Source organism: Theropithecus gelada, chromosome 10 (genome assembly GCF_003255815.1).
Source record: "Theropithecus gelada isolate Dixy chromosome 10, Tgel_1.0, whole genome shotgun sequence".
Taxonomy (NCBI): Eukaryota; Metazoa; Chordata; class Mammalia; order Primates; family Cercopithecidae; genus Theropithecus; species Theropithecus gelada.
In genome coordinates, this window is record NC_037678.1 from 32,153,312 (window position 1) to 32,176,449 (window position 23,138).

Here is a 23,138-nt window from a genome sequence, read left to right on the forward strand (position 1 = left end):
AAAAAGTCTGTAATCCCAGCACTTTGGGAGGCCGAGGCGGGTGGATCACAAGGTCAGGAGGTTGAGGCCATCCTGGCTAACATGGTGAAACCCCATCTCTACTAAAAATACAAAAAATTAGCCAGGCGTGGTGGTGGGCGCCTGTAGTCCCAGCTACCCGCGAGGCTGAGGCAGGAGAATGGCGTGAACCCGGGAGGCGGAGCTTGCAGTGAGCCGAGATCGCGCCACTGCACTGCAGCCTGGGTGATAGAGCGAGACTCTGTCTCAAAAAACAAAATTAGAGACAAGTTCTCACTCTGTCGCCCAGGCTGGAGTGCAGCGGTGCAATCAGAGGTCACTGCAGCCTCAAACTCCTGGGCTCAAGTGATCAAGGTCTGCCTTGGCTTCCCAAAGTGCTGTGAGTACAGGCATGAGCCACTGCACCTGGCCAGAGTAATTCTTGATAATGATGAAGAACTTTAAAGTAATGCTGAGTGAAACAGGACACTGTCCAGAGACCGTGGACAGCAGGGCTGAAGGACTTTGGTGTCAGTTACCCTCTGTACAGCAACTGGGCCCACCTCCCGCCGCCTTTCCCAGGATACCCAGCTCCCATAGGGTGATGCCTACCTTGGGGAGAAGGTTCCACGTAGTCCACCACGGCCACCTTCCTTCCCAGCTGAGCGGCTGGAAGGATAAGGAGAGCAGCAGGTGAGCATGGGGAGCTGGCTCAGGACTCAAGAACAGGCACTCCTTGGGGCCTGTGAGGTCCAGAAGAGCGTGGGCAGGGCCTGGGCCTGTGGCTGCCCACACGGTGGCTAAGCTGCACGATGCTAGGGACCCCTGATCTGCCTCTGCACTCTGGCCTGCTGAGCTGCGCTGCCTGCTGGCTCTGCACTGAGCCTCTTGCTGCCACTGCCCACCCAGCTGTGCTGCCCACACACAGGAGCCCTCAGACCTCTCAGGGCCTGCAGCCTTTGTACCATCCATGCCTCACAGTGCTGGCATCAGCCCCACCTGCCCCTGCATGTTCACCATAAGCCCAGCGCCCACCCAAGCATCCCTGGGTGGCATCCCCCAGGTAGCCACCCCACCGGGAATGGCTCCTGACTCAGAGGCTCTCTCTTGCCCCTTCCCAGCCCAGCCAGAGCCCCCTAGGTGGGTATTTGCTGCCTCACTGTCAGGACCAGGACACCAAAGCTCAGGAGAAGTGACGCAGCAGCCCCAGGGTAGGCCAGCCCCAGAGCAGGAGCCGAGTCCTGACTCCAAACCACACTTCCTGCGGCAGAGCCACCCAGCTGCCGTCCCAGCCATCGGCGGGGCCACCCAGGGCCACATGTTCTGAGGCCAACACAGAAACCATTAGCCAGGACCCGGCACGGTGGCTCATACCTGTTATCCCGGCACTTTGGGAGGCTGAGACAGGTGTATCACTTGAGGTCAGGAGTTCAAGACCAGCCTGTCCAACATGGTGAAACCTGTCTCCACTAAAAATAAAAATTTAAAAATTGGCTGGGTGTGGTGGTGCAAGCCTGTAGTCCCAGCTACCCAGGAGGCTGAGGCATGAGAATCGTTCAAGCCCAGGAGGCAACAGCTGCAGTGAGCCAAGATCATGCCACCGCACTCTAGCCTGGGTGACAGAGCAAGACTCTGTCTCAAAAAAGAAAGAAAGAAAAGAAAACATTAGCCAGGACTAATTTCAAGCTTCCATTTGGCCGGGCTTGGGCACTGCATCAGCAAACTTCAGGCCTTGGACTTGACTGCCTCCCAGGGCACACATAAATCTCATGAACCCTACAATGCCACGGGATGTGTTTGATTCATGGCTATTAGAAAGCAAGATTAGAACAAAGTTTTGTTAAGAGTTCATTTTAAAAATCCATTTTGCGGCCGTGCGCGGTGGCTCAAGCCTGTAATCCCAGCACTTTGGGAGGCCGAGACGGGCGGATCACGAGGTCAGGAGATCGAGACCATCCTGGCTAACCCGGTGAAACCCTGTCTCTACTAAAAAATACAAAAAACTAGCCGGGCGAGGCGGCGGGCGCCTGTAGTCCCAGCTACTCGGGAGGCTGAGGCAGGAGAATGGCGGGAACATAGGAGGCGGAGCTTGCAGTGAGCTGAGATCTGGCCACTGCACTCCAGCCTGGGCGACAGAGTGAGACTTCGTCTCAAAAAAAAAAAAAAAAAAAATCCATTTTGCTTGGCTGGGTGCAGTGGCTCACGCCTGTAATCCCAGCACTTTGGGAGGCCAAGGCGGGCAGATCACGAGGTCAGGAGATCGAGACCATCCTGGCTAACACGGTAAAACCCTGTCTCTACTAAAAAACACAAAAACAAAATTAGTCGGGCATGATGGCAGGCGCCTGTAGTCCCAGCTACTCGGGAGGCTGAAGTAGGAGAATGGCGTGAACCTGGGAGGCGGAGCTTGCAGTGAGCTGAGATCGTACCACTGCACTCCAGCCTGGGCGACAGAGGGAGACTCCATCTCAAAAAAAAAAAAAAAAAAAAATCCATTTTGCTCACTGAATGAATAATGGGATTCCATGCTCAATTTAAAAGCTCGGGCCAAGGGGATGCTTCAAAAAGCTAATGTCACCTGGGCACAGTGGCTCATGCCTGTAATCCCAACCCTTTGGGAGGCCGAGTGAGGCGGATCACCTGAGGTCAGGAGCTCAAGATCAGCCTGGCCAACATGGTGAAGCCCCGCCTCTACTAAAAATACAAAAATTATCCGGGCATGGTGGCAGGCTCCTGCAGTCCCACTTACTCAAGAGGCTGAGGCAGGAAAATTGCTTGAACCCAGGAAGCGGAGGTTGCAGTGAGCTGAGATTGTGCCACTGTACTCCAGACTGGGTGACACAGTGAGACTCTGTATCAAAAAAAAAAAAAAAAGGTAATGTCCACAAGGCGCAGTGGCTCACGCCTGTAATCTCAACACTTTGGGAGGCCACGGCAGGCAGACTGCTTGAGCCCAGGAGTCTGAGACCAGTCTGGGCAATACAGCAAAACCCTGTCTCTACAAAAAATACACAAATTAGCCGGGCGTGGTGACATGCACCTGTGGTCCCAGCTGCTCAGGAGGCTAAGGTGGGAGGATGGCTTGAGCTTGGGAGGTGGAGGCTGCAGTGAGCCAAGATTGTGCCACTGCTCTCCAGCCTGGGTGACAGAGCAAGACTCCATCCCAGAAAAAAAAAAAAGCCAGTGTGCAACTCCCACATCTGACCATGATGGAGCAGGGCCCAGATTTACCCTCCCCTTGAAGCCACCCAAAACCCAGGTAAAACGCATGAAACGGCGGGCTTTCAGGTACTTGATGTCAGGCAACAAAGGACCTGAGGGAGAGGAAACAAACATGGTGAGCTCTGGGGAGTCTCCAGGACCCAGCACTGCAGGCCAGGGGAGACCCAGGAGAGTCCAGCGCAGGAGAGGGTTGAGAGCTGGGGGAGACTGAGGCAGCCAGAGGTCATGCACAGGCGACAGTGAGGAGGGGGCTGCTTAGAGAATCTGGGAGATCTGATCGACGCATGTGTCTTGGGAAACTACCTGAAACCAGACAGAACCACCTGGAAGCACTGGAGGGGACAGTGCCTGTTCCCAGAAGCTGGACTGGGAAAAGCATGTAATTCCTGTGGCACTAGGTAATGCTTCGGTAGTTGAGAATCATTAGCCCTAGACTGGGCCCTGCTCCATACCCACCTAACAAATCTTTTGCAGAAGACCCAAAAGGATCAAACTGACTCTTAATAACGGCATCAGCAGAGCTCAATAATAATATTTCTAGAAATACAAAAAATGCCCCGAATTCAACAAGGTAAATTCAAGTGTCTGGCATTCAACCATAAATTATCAGTCACACAAAGAAGCAGGAAAATACACCTATAAAGCGGGGGCAAAAAATCAGTCAATGGAGACTCACTAGGAACTGACACAGATGCCAGAATTAGCAGAAAAGATCAATGAAACAGGTATTCTAACTATTCCATATTTTTTTCTTTTCATTTCTTTGGTCGGACGCCTCACTTCTGTGCCCCATCTCCACCTTGTCACATACGATAAACTATCTGTTCATGTGTCTGTCTCGGTAACTAAACTGCAGAACTCTGTGAGTCAGGGGATTTGTCCTGGTTTGTCTTTGCTGTTCCAGGTCCTGGCCCAGAGCCTGGACCACATTAAGTATTCAAATGGTCTGTTGAAGAAATTAGCATGTCAAAAACAAACCTTTCTCACAGAACAATGTTCCTCCTTGAGTGTTCGAGATCCCAGACCTCTGGGTCCCTTTTTCCCTATTTACTCCCTACCAAAAGTTCTCTCTCCTTTGACTCCGGGGTGGTTCTGTAAACCTCTTATGCAACCCAACTTGCACTATACGGCAGCTACTTCTCACAGTCACAGACTTTTGGTGTGGGAAGGATCTTTTTTTCTTTTTCTTGAGATGGAGTCTCGCTCTGTCTCCCAGACTAAAGTGCAATGGTGCGATCTCGGCTCACTGCAACCTCCGCCTCCCGGGTTCAAGCAATTCTCCTGCCTCAGCCTCCTGAGTAGCTGGGATTACAGGTGTGCACCACCATGCCTGGCCGATTTTTTTGTATTTTTAGTAGAGATGGGGTTTCACCATGTTAGTCAGGCTGGTCTTAAACTGCTGACCTCGTGATCCGCCCACCTTGGCCTCCCAAAGTGCTGGGATTACAGGTGTGAGCCACCATGCCTGGCCAGGAAGGATATTATATGCAATTTGTTCTACCTACTTACCTGAAGTTTGCATCTCCTTTATAACATCCTCACCAAGTGTTCACCTATGCCTGGTACCTTTGTCTGGGAATGTACTGCCTTCCAAAGCAGTCACTGAATTTTGGGAACTCTCCCAGCATAAAATTCCTCCTCATATTAATTGGAAATGTTTTCCTGTAACTCTTAACTATCTCCCCCCACCCGCCACATGCCCACTCTTCAAAATTTAAAACAATTTATATTTTTTCTTTCCCCTTAAGTTTTCTCTTTTTGAATTCCTTCAATGATGAGTTTCAAGGATAGATTCCTTCAACTAGGATAGTTTAGGTGACTTCTCTCCAAATGACCCACCTTCTCCAAAGTTCAGAAGCAATTTCGATGCTCCCAGTAGGAAGTCTGAGGCCCTAGAAACGGGCAGCTCTGGACCTGCCCTGGCTCCGGGCTGTGTCAGCCTTGAACTCGGTCGCAATCAAACATCTGACCTACAGAAGTTAACAGCAGGCCAGGCGCGGTAACTCATGCCTGTAACCCCAGCACTTTGGGAAGCTGAGGCGGAGAGATCACCTGAGGTAAGGAGTTTGAGACCAGCCTGACCAACACAGTGAATGAAAGTCATCTCTACTAAAAATACAAAATTAGCTGGGTGTGGTGGTGGGTGCCTGTAATCCCAGCTACTCGGGAGGCTGAGGCAGGAGAATTGCTTGAACCCCGGAGGCAGAAGTTGCAGTGAGCCGAGATGGCACCACTGCACACTAGCCTGGGCAATAAGAGTGAAACTATGTCTCAAAAAAAAAAGTTAACACAGCATTCACTGAAATCCCTGAGGCTTTTTTTTTTTTTTTTTCCAAATCTTGTGGACTTCTGAGTGGTGCAACTGCAGCTGCCTTGCCTAGTAACTTGGGTACCTGGTTTGTGGATCCAAGTGTAGGCCATTCGGGTAGATTTGATTTTTTTTTTTTAATTTAAAAAAAGCCTTTTTTTTTTTTCTTTTAAAGAGACAGGGTCTCACTTTGTCGCCCAGGCACTGGTGTGCAGCGGTGCGATCGCAGCTTGCTGACACCTTGACCTCTTGGGCTCAAGCGATCCTCCCAGCTCAGCCTCCCAAAGTGCTAGGACCACAGGCACACACCACGCCCGGCCCTCAGTGGTTTTCATGGATGAGTGTATCCCCAGACCCTCCGAAGGGGAGGATACTGCCTTATCTCTCTCCTTCTTCCACCAAGAGGGCCACACCTGGCCTTTCAACCTTGATCCAAGTGAGGTTGAAAAGCAAACAGGGCATTCATCTTCACCCTTTATAGCCACATAGCCACGTCTCCTGCCTACAAGCAGCTTCCACTACCCCTCGCACCCCAAGGCCCGGCCTCATCAGCCGCAGCATCTTCACCTGGCCTTTCACACTGAAGCAGAAGGAGTGACGGTTTACTTTCAGCTGCACGGTCTCCATCATACCCGTAGACCCAAAGGCCGAGCTTCCCCTCCGACCCTTCTCCTCAGCTCACTGCCCCACTAGCCATTCTGCATGTTCAAACAGTGCAGGCGCAACACGGAAGATATAACCAAAGGCTCAAGCTGGATTGTAGAGATGAAAACTACAACACAGGAGATGAAAAATACACTGGACGGGATTAACGGCAGGTCAGATGTTGCAGAATCTTTTATTGATGGGTTTGAAAACATAGGAATAGAAACTGTCCAAAATGAAATGCAGAGCGAAAATTGGTTCTAATGAAAAGAGCATCAGTAGGTTGTGGGGAAGCTTCATGCAGCCTAATATACATGGAATTAAAAGTCCCCACATGTGAGGGGAAGAGGGAGGGACAGAACAATTATTTGATAAAATAATGGTCAAAAAATTTCACAACTTCATGAAAACTAAAAATTCATAGAACCAAGAAGTTCAACAAACTCCAGCAAAAAAAATAAAAATAACAGAATAACATCAAGGCACACCATAAGTAAAAACCATTGCTCAAGACCAGTGAAAAGAGAAAATCCTAAAAGCAACCAAGACGCACCACAGAGAAACTAAGATAAAAACAGTAGCAGATTTCTCACTGGAAACAATGCAAACCAGAAATCAGAGGGGCAAAATTTTTAAAGTACTGAAAAAAAAAGGAGGTCTGGGCACGGTGGCTCACACCTGTAATCCCAGCACTTTGGGAGGCCAAGGCGGGCGGGTCATGAGGTCAGGAGATCAAGACCATCCTGGCTAACACGGTGAAACCCCGTCTCTACTAAAATCACAAAAAATCAGCTGGGTGTGGTGGCAGGCACCTGTAGTCCCAGCTACTCAGGAGGCTGAGGCAGGAGAATGGCGTGAACCCAGGAGGCGGAGCTTGCAGTGAGCCGAGATCGCTCCACTGCCCTCCAGCCTGGGCAACAGAGCAAGACTCCATCTCAAAAAAAAGAAAAAGAAAAACAAAAACAAAACAACAACAACAACAAAAAAGAAGGCAAAATAAAGATGTTTTCAGACATACAAAAGCTGAAAGAATTCATTACCCCCAGAGCCACATTACAAGAAATGCTAAAGGATGCCCTTAAGGTAGAAGAAAAATACCAGATGGAAATGTGGGTCCTCACAAAGGAATGAAGAGCACAGAAATACATGGGTGAGTATGTGAGATTTTCTCACATGTATATTTTAAACAAAAATAATAATGATGTATTGTGGATTTATAACATATAACAGTAAAATGCATGATATAATAACATAGAATGAAGGTTAGGAGGGGTGGAATAGATGTATGCTTTTTTAAGAGTAGATTGACAAGTTAAGGTACATGCCATAATCCCTAAAGCAACTCAAAATAAATCAAAGACCTAACTGTAAGAGCTTGAACTATAAAACGCTTAGAAGAAACCACAGGTGTAAATCTTTGTGACCTTGGATTTCTTAGCCATGATACCAAAATCATAAGCAACAAAGGAAAAAAAAACAGATAGCCGGGCGCGGTGGCTCAAGCCTGTAATCCCAGCACTTTGGGAGGCCGAGACGGGCGGATCACGAGGTCAGGAGATCGAGACCATCCTGGCTAACACGGTGAAACCCTGTCTCTACTAAACACATACAAAAAAACTAGCCGGGCGAGGTGGCGGGCGCCTGTAGTCCCAGCTACTCGGGAGGCTGAGGCAGGAGAATGGCGGGAACCCGGGAGGCGGAGCTTGCAGTGAGCTGAGACCCGGCCACAGCACTCCAGACTGGGTGACAGAGCAAGACTCCGTCTCAAAAAAAAAAAAAAAAAAAAACAGATAAATTGGACTTCATCAAAATTTAAAACTTTTGTGGCACGAAGGATACCATCAAGAAAGTGAAAAGAGGCCAGGCACGGTGGCTCATGCCTGTAATACCATGACTCTGGGAGGCCAAGGTAGGAGCATCACCTGAGGTCAGGAGTTCAAGACCAGCCTGGCTAACATGGTGAAACCCCATCTCTACTAAAAGTACAAAAATTAGTCGGATGTAGTGGTGTGTGCCTGAGGTCCCAGCTACTTGGGAGGCTGAGGCAGGAGAATCACTTGAGCCTGGGAGGCAGAGGTTGCAGTGAGTCGAGATCATGCCACTGCACTGCAGCTAGGGTGACAGATCGAGATTCCATCTCAAAAAACAAAACAACGGTCGCCCACGCCTGTTAATCCCAACACTTTGGGAGGCCAAGGTGGGCGGATCACTTGAGGTCAAGAGTTCAAGACCAGCCTGGCCAGTATGGTGAAACCCCGTCTCTACTAAAAATACAGGTGGTGGTGCACACCTGTAATCCCAGCTACTCGGGAGGCTGATGTGGGAGAATTGCTTGAGCCCGAGAGGTAGAGGTTGCAGTGAGCCAAGATGGCGCCACTGCACTCCAGCCTGGGCAACACAGTAAGACCCTGTTTCAAACACACACACACACACACACACACACACACAGCTGAAATGTCCAGAACAGACCCATCCATGGATATAGGAAGTAGATTAGTGGTTGCCGGGCAGGGAGAGGGGGGAAGAGAGTGACTGCTAATGGGTATAGGGTATTTTGGGGAGAAACTAAAATGTTCTTGAATAACACAAGTTTGAACTGTGCAGGTCCATTCATACATGAATTTTTTTCAATAAATATAATCCTTGACTGGGCCCAGTGGCTCCCACCTGTAATCCCAGCACTTTGGAAGGCCAAGGTGGGCGGATCACCTGAGGTCAGGAGTTCGAGACCAGCCTGGCCAACATGGTGAAACCCCATCTCTACTAAAAATATAAAAATTAGCTGGGTGTGGTGGCAGGCACCTGTAATCCCAGCTACTCGGGGGGCTGAGGCAAGAGAATTGCTTGAATCTGGGAGGCAGAGATTGCAGTGAGCTAAGATTGTGCCATTGCATTCCAGCCTGGGTGACAAGAGCAAAACTCCATCTCAAAAAAATATATATATTGTCTCTCCATATCAGCAAGTTCCAAATCTGTAACCAAACTTGGGTTGAAAACACAGTATTCAGCTGGGCGTGGTGGCTCATGACTGTAATCCAGCACTTTGGAAGGCTGAGGCAGATGGATCACTTGAGCTCAGGAATTCAAGACCAGCCTGGGCACCATAGCAAACCCCATCTCCACCAAAAAAATACAAAAAGTAGCTAGGTATGGTGGTGCCTGTGGTTCCAGCCACTTGGGAAGCTGAGGTGGGAAAATTGCTTGAACCCAGGAGGTGGAGGTTGCAGTGAGCCAAGATTGCGCCACTGCACTCCAGCCTGGGCGACACAGTGATATCTCAAAAAGAAAAAAAAAAAAAGAAAAAGAAAGAAAAAGGAAAAAACAGTATTCATAGGATGCAAAACTATATATACAGAGGGCTGACTTTGTATCTGTGGGTTCTGCAGGGCCAACTGCCTGACTGCAGTATGCACGAATTTCGGTGTCCATGGATTTTGGTAACAGCGAGGGGCCCTGAAACCAGTCGTCTTCAGGTACCGAGGGACAACTGCATACGTAATGTGAGGTATATCCCAATAAAACTATTCTAAAAATATGAAACACTGAGGGATGTGTCTGATAAAATATGTGAAAGACGTATACATTGAAAACTACAGGCCAGGCACAGTGGCTCATGCCTGTAATCCCAACATTTTGGGAAGCCGAAGTGAGAGGATCATTTGAGCCCAGGATTTTGAGACTGGCCTGGGCAACACAGAGAGACTCCCATCTCTCTTTTTTTAAATAAAAAAAACTTGAAAAAGCAACTAAAAAATGCTACTAAAAGAAATGAAAAAACACCTAAATAAGAGATATAACACATGACCCAGCTGGTCCAATTTTAGGCACTTACCCAAAATAATTTAAAACATATATCCACACAAACACAAACACAGATGTTCACAGCAGTACTGTTTACAATGGCCAAAAGGTGGAAACAATTCAAGTGTCAAGCTACAGGGGAACACGTACACGAGACGGCACAGCCATAAACAGAACACTACTCAGCAATGAAAAGCAAGAAGCCATCGACAGTTGCGCCAATGAAGACGAGTCTCAAGGTCACTACCCTGAGTGACAGAAGCCAGAAGAGGAAGGTGACATACAGCAGCATTCCGTCTATACCCAATTATAGAAAATGTAAACTAGAGCCACAGCACATGCCTGGTTGCCTGGGATGCAGAGGCGGGGAAGCCAGAAGGGATTGCCAAGGTTTCAGAAAATGTTGGGGTGTTATGGGCTGAGCTGTATCCCCTCAAAATCCCTGTGTGGAAGCCCTAAACCCTAGCACTTCAGAATGTGACTGTATTTAGAGACAGGGTCTTTAAAAAGGTAATTAGGTTGGCTGGACGTGGTGACTCACGCCTGTAATCCCAGCACTTTGGGAGGCCGAGGCAGGTGGATCACTTGAGGTCAGGAGTTCGAGATTAGCTTGACAAACACGGTGAAACCCCGTCTCTACTAAAAGACAAAAATTAGCCAGGTGTGGTGGCAGGCGCCTGTAATCCTAGCTACTCGGGAAACTGTGGCAGGAGAATCGCTTGAACCCAGGAGGCACAGGTTGCAGTGAGCCAAGATCACGCCACTGCACTCCAACCTGAGTGACAAAGCAAGACTCCCTCTCAAAAACAAACAAACAAAAAAAAGTAGTTAAGTTAAAATGAGGCCATATACAGGTACAGTGGCCACATGTGTAATAGCATTTTGGGAGGGTAAGGCAGGAGGATGGCTTGAACCCAGGAGTTTGAGGTTGCAGTGAGCTGCGATCACGCCACTGCACTCCAGCCTGGGAGGCAGAACAAGACTCTGTCTCCAATAAAAACCCAACACAAAAAGACGCCATCCACTTGATCCAGTAGGACAGGCATAGGTAGAGATTAGGACATAGACATGCACAGAGGGACAATGGCTGCCATCTACAGCCCAAGGGAGAGGCCTCAGAAGAAACCAGCCCTGCCCACACCTTGATCACTTCCAGCCTCCAGAACTGAGAGATAATAAGTGTGTGCTGTTTCAGCCACCCAGTCTGTTGCGGCAGTCTGTTTATTATGGCAGCCCTGGCGGACTAACAGGGAGTGGAGGACACACTCGCAATCGTGACTGCGGTACTGGCTGCACGGACTCATGCACATGTCAAGAATGATCAGGCTGCCCATTTTAATAGCTACAGTTCATCTCAACAAAACTGCAAAACCACGTCATCCTCTGCAGGGAAATGCCACTCTCATAAAAGGCGAAGACATACCCAGGAGCTGTCCACATTCTGGATTAAAGGGGACTCAGGTCTCTGCAGCTACAGCATGGGAGTGAACGCACAGCCTAGGTGCCTGGTCTGCTAAAAGGAACAGCACTAGGCCTCGAGGCTGCCTGTGCCATCCGTTTCTGGGAGTGGTTCTGACACTACAGTGTGGCACAGACCCTGCGTGCCTCTGCTAATCCCCAATAGGCCAGGAGACTTCCCAGGTTCCTACCCATTCCCCAGCCCCCCGGGAGCAAGAGTAGTGGATTTCTTTTACACCATGTATGCTTCTAAAGCCCAATACTGGACATCAGAGAAGCACAGCTTCAGGGCCAAAGCGCCTGGTGAACTCCCTCTCATTTCAGCCCCACCTCCCTTTCACCCCTCCCCTCCCCATTCACCACACCTGCCCCCTTATCATTGTTTACACATGGCCAGAGCAGACCAAGAACTCCTACAGCAGGGCACAGAGTCTGGCAAAGTGCTGGTGGCCCATGCATCATGCAGGTTAGCAGAGAACTGCAAGGTGTCATCTCGGGACACCTCTGGGTCCAGCCCATTTGCCCAACATCTTTACTCACTGGGTGCCAGGCCAAGTACAAGACTCAGCCAGCAGAACTGACCATGGGCCCTGGGGGAAGGTGCCAGCACTAAGAACAAGGACAGGGACAGGAAAGGAGGGTACAGCTCCAGCCTCGCAGCTAGCTGGGCAGGTGCAGAGAGCAGGCAGGCAGGGGGACAGCCACAGTAAGGCGAAGCAGAGGACTGTGCAGAAGCATGTGAAGAAAAGTGGGGAGCCCACAGAGGGTGTGAGTGGTGGAAGCTGAGACTAGTCGGACTGGGGCTCTCACTGTGAGTAAAGCGGAAGAGCTGGAGGGCTGGAGCTGAGGAAGGTTCAGCCATGAAGTGCCGCAGTGGCCGCTGGGTGCAGCAGACAGCTGGAGCGTGGCAGGGAACAGGCCACAACACAGAGGCCACTGGGGTGACCCCAGCAGGGAGGTGGGGCATTTTGCTCATGGACGCTTTCTGGACAGCACCACCCTCTCTAGGGGCCCTAAAAGCTTTGAGGCCTTGCCACAAAGGATACAGAATACATACCCTCCTTGGCACAAGCCAGGCCGCCAGATCCCCCGCCAATCACCAGGAGATCATAGTCCCGCTGACCTGCTGAGAGAAGGGATGAGAGGTGGGAAGGAATGTCTGGTTAAACGTGGTATAGGATCTATTTCATCAGGATTGGAGACTCCATTCTGTGACGGTCAGGGGTGACAAGGCACCACACATCATAGCAGAAAGAGTGACTCGATACACATAGTCTGTGCAAATCCAGAGACCAAGCCATATGGTGGTGAGGTTGGCCGTGGGTGTGTGTGATCATCTTTGCAAATCACATGCACACCATGCCAACCACTCTGAACTCAAACTTCACCCAGTGTTCTGAGTCAGAATTAAAATATTTTCTTTTTTATTCTATTTATTTTTGAGACAGGATCTCACTCTGGCTTGGGGGAGGGATGAAAAGCAAGAAGGAACACGGTCAGCACAGGGCTAGGACACAGACCCAGAAGGGCCCCCACGACAGGGGCACAGTGGCACAATCACAGCTCACTGCAGCCTCTACCTCCTGGGCTCAAGTGATCCTCTAGCCTCAGCCTCCAGAATAGCTAGGACTACAGGCACTGACCACCACGTCCAGCTGAATTTTTTTGTTTTGTAGAGATGCGGTCTGGCTATGTTGCCCAGGCTGGTCTCAAACACCTGGCCTCAAGCAATCCTCCCACCTTGGCCTCCCAAGGTGCTAGGATCACAAGCATGAGCCACCAAGGTGGACTAAAACATTCTCCTCAAGTCCACGTGCCTTTCAGTTGTGAAGGCTGCCCTCCATCACAAGTGAGCAAGAATAAAAGCACAAGCAGCCCCTGTCCCTCACAGCTGGCCAGTGCACACAGCCAGGGTCTCGGTGTGCCCGGCTGCAGTCACCTAGGAGGGAAGCCACCCCGGGCACAGGGAGAGCTGCCTGGGCTCAGGTTTCATCCCTGGAATTCCTCTTGGGCTGGCTGTGGTGTCACCTCACCTCGGTCCTCCGTGGTGGCTGACTGCACATAGTGCCACTTTCAGCCTTTTTAGCCTGCAAAAGGTGTCATCTGTGTGCAAGCTACTGGCGAGGAAGGCAGGCAAGGGGCAGCCAAAAAAGGGAGGGATGGAGAAGAAGGGAGCGGAGGGAGGAAGTGCAGAGGGGAAGTACACTGAACTGGACCTGAGGTCCGGTACACCCAGCACCAGGCACCAGCCCGCTCCCTGCTGAAGGAAGGAAGAAATAACAGAAAGTCATCAGTCTGCGGGGTGAGGGCAGGGTGGGGACTGATGACAAGACTCTGGGGTATAAAACAAGTAGTGCCCTCACCCCCTCTGCAGATACGAGCCTGCCCAGATAAGAAGCACCACCCTCCCAGAGCACCTGGAGCTGGTCGCTGCTTCAGACAAGGCCAAGAGTTTCCATGATCAGAGTGGGGTCTGTCATCCAAGGCTGGGCAACCTGCCCACCACCTGCATCAGAGCCTAGCGTCTGCCGTGAGAAGGCTGCACCTATCTTTGCAGCCACCTCCACCTTCCTAGGCAGGCAAGGCTGCAGAGAATATACCTGGAGTGCCATGTCTCTCTGCACCCTGGCTCTGCAGATGCCCCACAGACTGGGGTCTAGAACATGCAATCCTAAATGAAACAAGAGCTGGAGCCTACAGGAGACCTGGCTCACAGCTGAGGAAGCTTGGGAAGCTGCATCTAGGCACTCAGGCCACGGCCTGCAGCCAGCCTGCCCCACAGCCAAACCCATCCACCGTCTCACTTGGCAGCCAGCATCTGAGTGCATGTGAGATGTGTGCACACCTGTGGGAACTGACAGAGTCACAACTCGGTTCCAGCAGCCAGTCCAAAGCACACTCAATTCCTAACTCAACTCAAAGGCTTGGAAAGGCCTAAACTGTTGTAAATTATTCTGATAGCTTTAATATAAGTCTAGAGAACCAAGAACTGCTGGTCAGGTAGAAGCTGCCATGAGGTCCCCCGGAGAGCATGAACCTGCTGATGGAGGAGAGTCTCTCTCCTCCTGCTGCCTGGTAGCCAGAGGCTTTGCCCACAATGGCCCTACCTTCCATGGCAGGTGCCTGTCCTTCTTGTTGCCATAGCAGGGTCCTCGTTATGTCACCCTGCCCTGCAGCCTCGCACTGTGTCCCCTGTCTGCTATTGGGCAGGGTGAGCAGCTGTCTGTATGGATGTGCTTATCTCGGGCGGCTTGCTCTCCCCCTGTGCACACCCAGGAGCCCACTCGGGCTGATAAACACTGGCACAGGGGAGTCATTTGCAAGCATAGGAGATCTGCCCTTAAGCACCTGGAAGGGCTTGGGTAGCCTGCTGGGGAGGAAGGACCCCAAAGTACCTCAAAGGTGGGTAGGACAGATGCTGCTCTGTGGGAGGAAGGGCTGGGTGGCAGATGTTACCTGGGGACACACCACCTGTGCACTCCAGTGTCCTGGGGAGCCTCATAACCTTGCCTTTCACCCACTTTAGCCAGGCATACCCTCTCCACCTGCAGGGCTTGGCCCCAGCAAGTGTCTCCCTTGCCTCTGCCTTCTGACACATTGTCTATTAATTTTCTGCTCCACTTTGAACCCACTGCCTGGTACAGGCCAGCAAAGAGCAAGCACCCAGAGCTCACAGCAAGGCCCAAGAGAATGCAGCACTGCACCAGTGAAGGCAAGCGGAAGGGTCCTCCAAAATGTGCACCCACAGGTGGGCTGGCCACCTCAGGAGCCCTCCTGTATGGCTGCGCTATCTTGAGCTCTTTCCTGGCAGCAGGTACTGTCATTCTGGCTCCTGTTCAGGGGCTGCATCACCCACCCCTCCAAGCCTGGGACAGGGCCAGTCTTCCTGCTCTAAAAGGAGAAACTGCAGGGCCTGCAGTCCTAGCTACTGGGGAAGCTGAGGCTGGAGGGTGAGTTGAGCCCAGGAGTTCAAGGCTGTAGTGAGCTATGATAGCACCACTGCACTCCAGCCCGGGTAACAGAGTGAGACTGTCTCAGGAAAAAAAAGAAAAAGAAAAAAAACACACCCCTGGGCCGGGCACAGTGGCTCACACCTGTGTTGCAGGAAGTCAGGGACCCCAAATGGAGGGACCAGCTGGAGCCATGGCAGAGGAACATAAATTGTGAAGATTTCATTTTAATGTGGACATTTATCAATTCCCAAATAACACTTTTATAATTTCTTATGCCTGCCTTTACTTTAATCTCTTAATCCAGTTGTCTTTGTAAGCTGAGAATGTACGTCACCTCAGGACAACTGTGATAATTGTTAACGGCAGAAATTGATTGTAAAACGTGTGTGTTTGAACAATATGAGATCAGTGCACCTTGAAAAAGAACAGAATAACAGCAAGTTTTAGGGAACAAGGGAAGACAACCACAAGGTCTGACTGCCTGCAGGGTCAGGCAAAAAGAGCCATATTTTTCTTCTTGCAGAGAGCCTATAAATGGATGTGCAAGTAGGAGAGATATTGCTAAATTCTTTTCCAAGCAAGGAATATTAAGACCCTGGGAAAGGAATGCATTCCTGGGGGGAGGTCCATAAATGGCCACTCTGGGAGTGTCTGTCTTACGTGGTTGAGATAAGGACTGAAATATGCCCTGGTCTCCTGTAGTACCCTAAGGATTATTAGGGTGGGGAAAAAACTCTGCCCTGCTCAATTTGTGGTCAGACCAGTTCTCTACTCTTGAACCATGTTTTCTGTTGTTTAAGATGTTTATCAAGACAATATGTGCACAGCTGAACATAGACCCTTATCAACAGTTCTGATTTTGCCCTTGTCCTGTTTCCTCAGAGGCATGTGATCTTTGTTCTGCCTTTTGCCCTTTGAAGCATGTGATCTTTGTGACTACTCCCTGTTCGTACACCCCTTCCCCTTTTAAAATCCTTAATAAAAACTTGATGGTTTTGTAGCTCAGGTGGGCATCACAGTCCTACCGATATGTGATGTCATCCCCGGCAGTCCAGCTGTAAAATTCATCTCTTTGTACTCTTTCTCTTTATTTCTCTACCGGCTGACACTTACGGAAAATAGAAAGAATCTACGTTGAAATATTGGGGGTGGGTTCCCCTATCTGGAGCCCAACGTGGTTTTCTTTTTCCTAAGTGCATGTGGGAACCTGATTCCCTTTGGTAGGTGCGGAGAAACGTTCATCGGTCCGGTCCACGGAAACACTTGTTCGCCTCCCTGACGATTGGTGAGTCGTCTGTGTATTGTCTGGGGTAACTATGGGTCACATGGAGCCTAAACATTATGCTTATCTCTGCTATATTAAACTCCTGTTAAAACAGGGGGGAGTTCAGGTTCCCATGGAAAATATGGTCACCCTATTCAGGGCGGTGGAAGAACACTGTCCTTAGTTTCCTGAAAAGGGAACATGAGATGTGGAACTATGGGATCGTGTTGGTGCAAAATTCTGGGAACTGATCCTGACAGAAAATTATGTTCCCGTCATTATTTGAGGTGATTGGGCCTTCGTACGTGCCGTTGTAATGACATACCAATCCCATGACCCCCTGTAGTTACCACAATTTTCTGAATCTGGTGACCCTCTACTTCTTCCTCAGCTTTCCTCTCTTGCTCGGCTTTCGTTATCTGCTCAGCCTCTCCCTTCGCCTACTCCTCCCCCACCTGACAATACTGAGGATTCAATATCTAAGTCCGGTGACTTTGGTTTAACATCACCCCCTGATGATCTTATTTCTTTTCATGAAGAGCCGATACTTGTAGCTCCCGTGGCCCTGACTTGAACAGCCCAGGACCATATCCATGCTAACTCTTCCCTCTCCAAACCTTTGCAGTCTTTGCTTCCAGAGCCATCCAAACTATAATTTACCTGTAATTCTGCAGGCCCTCCCCCATCCACCACAGCCCCTCACCCTCCTGTCATTTCGGTCCCTCAACCAGTCACTTTGCCATCCACTCAACCTGCTTCTCTGTACCCTTCTTCACGCATGGACACCCCTGCCACTCTGGTTGCACAGGACTGGGCCAGTAATCACCAGTATGCTGCTGCCTCTTCTGCTCCCCCGGTGCCCTTTTCTCACACTCTCATACCAGTCCAACCTCCTCAACCTCAGTTTCCCTTATTTACACATACTTTTCCTGTCACTTCTATGCCAACTCCGTCTCATGTGCCTGCTCTTGAAACTTCCATGCAACGCTTATTACGCCAAAATAAACAAACAAGTAGACGAGAGGCGTGGGCTTATCCAGTCGCGCTGGAACCTCCTAATGCTCAAGGGGTACAAGTGCATCAATATGTGCTGCTCAATCTTACCTTTTTATTTTATTTTATTTTATTTTATTATTATTATTTTTTTTTTTGAGACGGAGTCTCGCTGTGTCGCCCAGGCTGGAGTGCAGTGGCCGGATCTCAGCTCACTGCAAGCTCTGCCTCCCGGGTTCACGCCATTCTCCTGCCTCAGCCTCCAGAGTAGCTGGGACTACAGGCGCCCGCCACCTCGCCCGGCTAGTTTTTTGTATTTTTAGTAGAGACGGGGTTTCACCGGGTTAGCCAGGATGGTCTCGATCTCCTGACCTTGTGATCCGCCCGTCTCGGCCTCCCAAAGTGCTGGGATTACAGGCTTGAGCCACCGCGCCCGGCCTTACCTTTTTAAAAGAACTCAAGGATGCTTGCACTCAGTAAGCTCCTACTTCTCCATATGTTAAAATGGTATTACAGACTCTTTGTACTGAGGTCATTTTGCTTCCTTTAGACTGGGACCTTTTGGCAAAAGCTGTTCTAACTCCATCTCAGCATTTACAGTTCCGTAGCTGGTGGTCAGAGGAGGACTGCCTGCAGGCTCAGCTAAATTGGGCTGATGGCATTCCAATTACTCAGGCTCAGCTCACAGGCTCTGATAACACTCTGATACTACCACTCAATTAGGCTTTGATGCTCTCACCACGGAACAAGTAACAAAGCTGTGTATGAGAGCTTGGGATAAATTACGTGCCCCAGGCCAAGCTCCTGTTTCTTTTACTACAGTTAAACAGGGTCACAATGAATTATATCCTGATTATTTGGCTAAATTACAAGATGCTGTTGAAAAATCTGTCTCTGATGAGCACGCTCAAGGTATTCTCCTTCATATGTTAGCTTTTGAAAATGTGAACCATGAGTGTAGAATGGCCACGTGTTTCGGCCAATGACAAAATTTACCTGATCACGAGGTATTGCCTGCATATATTAAGGCTAGTGAAGGCATTGGATCAGACACACACGAAGCTATTGTGGGCACAGGCCATGAAGGATGGCAATCAAACTGGCTCGACTGATTATTTTCTTGGAGCCTGCTATAATTGTGGTCAACTTGGTCACACTAAAAAAAAAATTGCACTGTGAAAAACTTAAAAGCAGCCAAGTCGGCTCAACAAACACGATCAAATGCTCCTGCTACCATTTGCCTGCGTTGTCATAAAGGTAAACATTGGGCAAGTACTTGCCACTCTAAGTCTGATATAGATGAAAATCCCTTGCCACAGAACCAGGGAAACGGGAAGCGGGGCAAGTCCCAGGCTCCAATATCAAATGGGACACCTCAGACTCAGACCAACATTGCATTTCCCCTTCAAGCAGTCCCAACACAGCCCCCAGCACAAACAAATTTACCTACAGCCAACCCAGATGGGTCTCAGTCTCTTCTTCTGTCTCAGTACAATGTTTGTGTACCTCCACAGTAGGGGGCGGGGAGGCCGATCTCTGTAGTACCATTCCTCTAAATTTACCACCTAATTTTTTGCCTTTAATTGTCCCCATGGGGGTCACTGGCCCTTTACCTCAAGGTTCATTGGGCCTGGTGTTAGGCAGGGCATCCACCTCTGCTAAAGGTATCATAGTTCATACCTGTCTCATTAATTCTGATTCCTCTGATGAGATTAAACTCATCGTGTCTGCCAAAGTTCCTGTTTCCATTCTGGCTGGTGAGTCCACTGCTCAATTACTTTTACTACCTAATATTGTTTTAAAGAAAGGAGATAAGACATGGGGTCCTGGGATGCGCTCCGGTGGTGAAAAAGCCACTTATTGCATTAATGTAATTGCTAAACAACGGCCCACCTACACCATACACATTCAAGGGAAAAAGTTTGAGGGCCTAGTAGATACCAGGGCTGCGGTTTCTATTGTTTCCTCTAATTTACAGCCTTCCTCCTGGCCTAAACATCCCGCTAACATGAGATTAGTAGGTGCTGGAAAAGCTGATGAAGTTCACTAGAGTATGTTTATCTTGCCTTGCACTGGCCCTGATGGTCAAAAGGGAACAATTCGCCTTATATCACACCAATCCCCATTAATCTTTGGGGAAGAGATTTGCTGGCACAGTGGGGGGCTGAAATTAATATTCCACATAACTCTTATAGTGCTCCCAGTCAACATATAATGGAAAACATGGGGTTTGTTCCCGGACTCGGTCTCGGTCCAAAACCTGAAAAAATTACTAAACCTCTTCAAGTTACTGTAAAAGAAGACAAGGCTGGGCCGGGCGCGGTGGCTCACGCCTGTAATCCCAGCACTTTGGGAGGCCGAGGCGGGCGGATCACAAGGTCAGGAGATCGAGACCATGGTGAAACCCCGTCTCTACTAAAAATACAAAAAATTAGCCGGGCGCAGTGGCAGGTGCCTGTAGTCCCAGCTACTTGGGAGGCTGAGGCAGGAGAATGGCAGGAACCCGGGAGGCAGAGCTTGCAGTGAGCCGAGATCACGCCACTGCACTCCAGCCAGGGGGACAGAGCAAGACTCCGTCTCAAAAAAAAAAAAAAAAAAAAAGGAAGACAAGGCTGGTTTAAAAGCATAATTTAACCACTCCCCACTCCCAATTACATTTAGCATTGTTTACTTTAAACTTTCTAAATGTTCCTAAAGAAAATACTCTGACTGCAGCTAAATGCCATTATACAGGCAAATAATTCTCCCTAAATGAAGGCAAGCCAGTGTCACGGAAAAACTCCCAAACCAATACCTGGGAACCTGGAAAAATTATAACGTGGGAAGAGGGTATGCTTGCATTTCACCAGGATATCATCAATCCCCTGTCTGGGTGCCCACTAGGAGACTTAAACTTTGTGTGAATACTGACAATAAAAACCACAGGGAAGAGACGTCTGCATCAGAGACCGCCCTCATACCTGGTGAGATCTGTGCCGACTCCTCAGAAACTGGCATGCCAAATCAAAACAGGTCTGGTTCAATCCTCCCTAATGGCAACGGAGACCCCTCTAACTAATCCCACTTCTCCTAATTCCCTCTTTTTCTCCTTATGAACCTAAAAATCTCACCATTTCTATTAGCCTGAAAATAACATCCCTCTGTTCTTCTTTTCCTCCTTCAGCACTGGATCTCGCTTACAATAGGTTTTATTTAATAACTATCTTCCTTATACTTTCTGTCTCACCAGTTTCCCCTCAAACTGATTTACCTGCTACACAAAACCATTCTTACTGGGCTTATGTGCCTTTTCCTCCACTTATTCAACCTCTCACCTGGATGGATGCTCCTGCGGAAATCGATACTAATGATAGCGTGTGAATGTCTGGTGCTACAGATGACCATTGCCCTGCTCAACCAGGAGAAGAAGGCACTGCATTTAATGTTACTGTGGGTCATAAATACCCTCCTCTGTGCCTCGGACATGCACCTGGTTGTATCCATCCAGAAACTCCAAAGTCTGGGCTCCTTGTCTTCCAGAGAGATTAGCTACAGGGAAATGGGGACATTTGGTCTCCGGCCTCCCCCTTTCTCCTTTAAGACAAATAAAAAGGGGAGTAACAGGAGATACTCTATACTTTCAATATAAACCTGTAGGAAAACCATGTCCTAAAAATTTTGAGGGCCCATCTAAAACTTTAATTTGGGAAGTTTGTGTTAACTCACATGCACTAGTATTAAAAAATGACTCGGCCGGGCGCGGTGGCTCATGCCTGTAATCCCAGGCATGAGATTTGGGAGGCCGAGGTAGGCGGACCACGAGGTCAGGAGATAGAGACCATCCTGGCTAACACGGTGAAAGCCCATCTTTACTAAAAATACAAAAAATTGGCCGGGCGAGGTGGTGGGCGCCTGTAGTCCCAGCTACTTGGGAGGCTGAGGCAGGAGAATGGCATGAATCTGGGAGGCAGAGCTTGCAGTGAGCCGAGATCACACCACTGCACTCCAGCCTGGGCGACAGAGCAAGACTCTGTCTCAAAAAAAAAAAAAAAGACTCATATGGTTTAGTAATAGACTGGGCACCAAAGGGCTATTTAAAAAACAACTGGCCGGGCGCGGTGGCTCAAGCCTGTAATCCCAGCACTTTGGGAGGCCGAGACGGGCAGATCACGAGGTCAGGAGATCGAGACCATCCTGGCTAACAGGGTGAAACCCCGTCTCTATTAAGAAATACAAAAAACTAGCCGGGCGAGGTGGCGGGCGCCTGTAGTCCCAGCTACTCGGGAGGCTGAGGCCGGAGAATGGCGTGAACCCGGGAGGCGGAGCTTGCAGTGAGCTGAGATCCGGCCACTGCACTCCAGCCTGGGCGACAGAGCGAGACTCCGTCTCAAAAAAAAACAAAAAAACAAAAAAACAAAAAACAACTGCTCCTCTGGCAGAAGGGAATGCCTGGTGGCTACTTATTTTATTTCTTACTGGGAGGAACAGGATCATCATCCTATTTTGCATAGAAGGTTCAGCTCGCTCTTTCCCTTAAGATGGGAAGATAAGGGCATTACCCCCCTGAGGCCTTGTATGATATTCCCCATTCTGAGCCCAGAACGCCCAGAACTTTAGAAATTGGCTATTGCCATGTCTGGACTGTGAGTGTGGGAAGGGGAAACTTTTCTGTCTGTTGTTCCCACTACCGTCCCTCACATCCGTGATTCTGAACCCCATGATAAATCCCCTTTGAACCTTTTTCCTCTTTTTGATGCCAATTCCCCCTTTATTGGACTCCACTAGCACGGGTGCATTTAACCTTCCTGAGCTTGCCCACCTGACACATGCAGCCAAGAAGCTTTGAAAGATAGAGTGCCCTGGCCGAGGGTTCCAGGTCTCAGCAAGGCCACGAGGTGGTGACTGCCTCCCAGAACTCTGTCAGGCCACCTTCTGTCCTGGAGATCCCCAGAACTCTGTCAGGCCACCTTCTGTCCTGGAGATCCCCAAAACCTCCATAGCAACAGCTCTGCCCATCCACACATGCAGTCAGCCCTCCCTCCCGAGTCCACCGCCGGCTGAGGGCCAGCCACCCTGCCTCCCATAGCCACCATCCCTGGGAAGGAGCCCTGACCCCCGTCCTTACACCCCTCTACACTCACTGCCTGTGGGGAGAGCTGCTCGCTGTCACAGGCATCCAGGGGGCAGGGTCGAGGGGCCCCCTGCATGGTGGGGGACGATGTTGTCGTGCATGGAATGAAACTGGCCACACATAACAGATATGGTGGCGCTTTGGCGAGCTCTGGGGGAGTCTGTCCTACACGGTGAGGTTTGAACCCTCCTGAGTGACCAGACGCCCAGCGTCTGCTTCAAGTGCTCAGATATAATTATCGTCCGGATTTGGTCAACTGTTCCTCAGGGGCTCCAGGAGGATGAGTGTGTATCCTCCCCTTGCTCTGTGCAGCCTCTAACCTCTAGAGTCTACTAGGGGTCTGGGAAGAACGTGGGAAGTCTGGCCAGTGGGGCCGGCGGCTGGTGA

General features: G+C 49.8%; 1 protein-coding gene across 3 annotated transcripts in view; it reads right to left on the reverse strand.

The window, feature by feature from the left end:
* The window catches only part of TXNRD2 (thioredoxin reductase 2), a 68,061-nt gene that overhangs the window by 44,316 nt on the left and 607 nt on the right, over positions 1–23,138 (reverse strand). The window contains exons 2-3 of one of the 3 annotated variants that reach the window (XM_025400535.1): positions 12,489–12,554; positions 610–666 (exon numbers count right to left, since the gene is read on the reverse strand). In XM_025400535.1, coding sequence (XP_025256320.1) covers positions 610–666; positions 12,489–12,554 — 123 coding nt within the window. Of the gene's footprint in view, positions 1–609; positions 667–12,488; positions 12,558–23,138 lie in introns of all 3 variants that reach the window. The other 2 variants (XM_025400533.1, XM_025400536.1) reach the window with 2 other exon arrangements.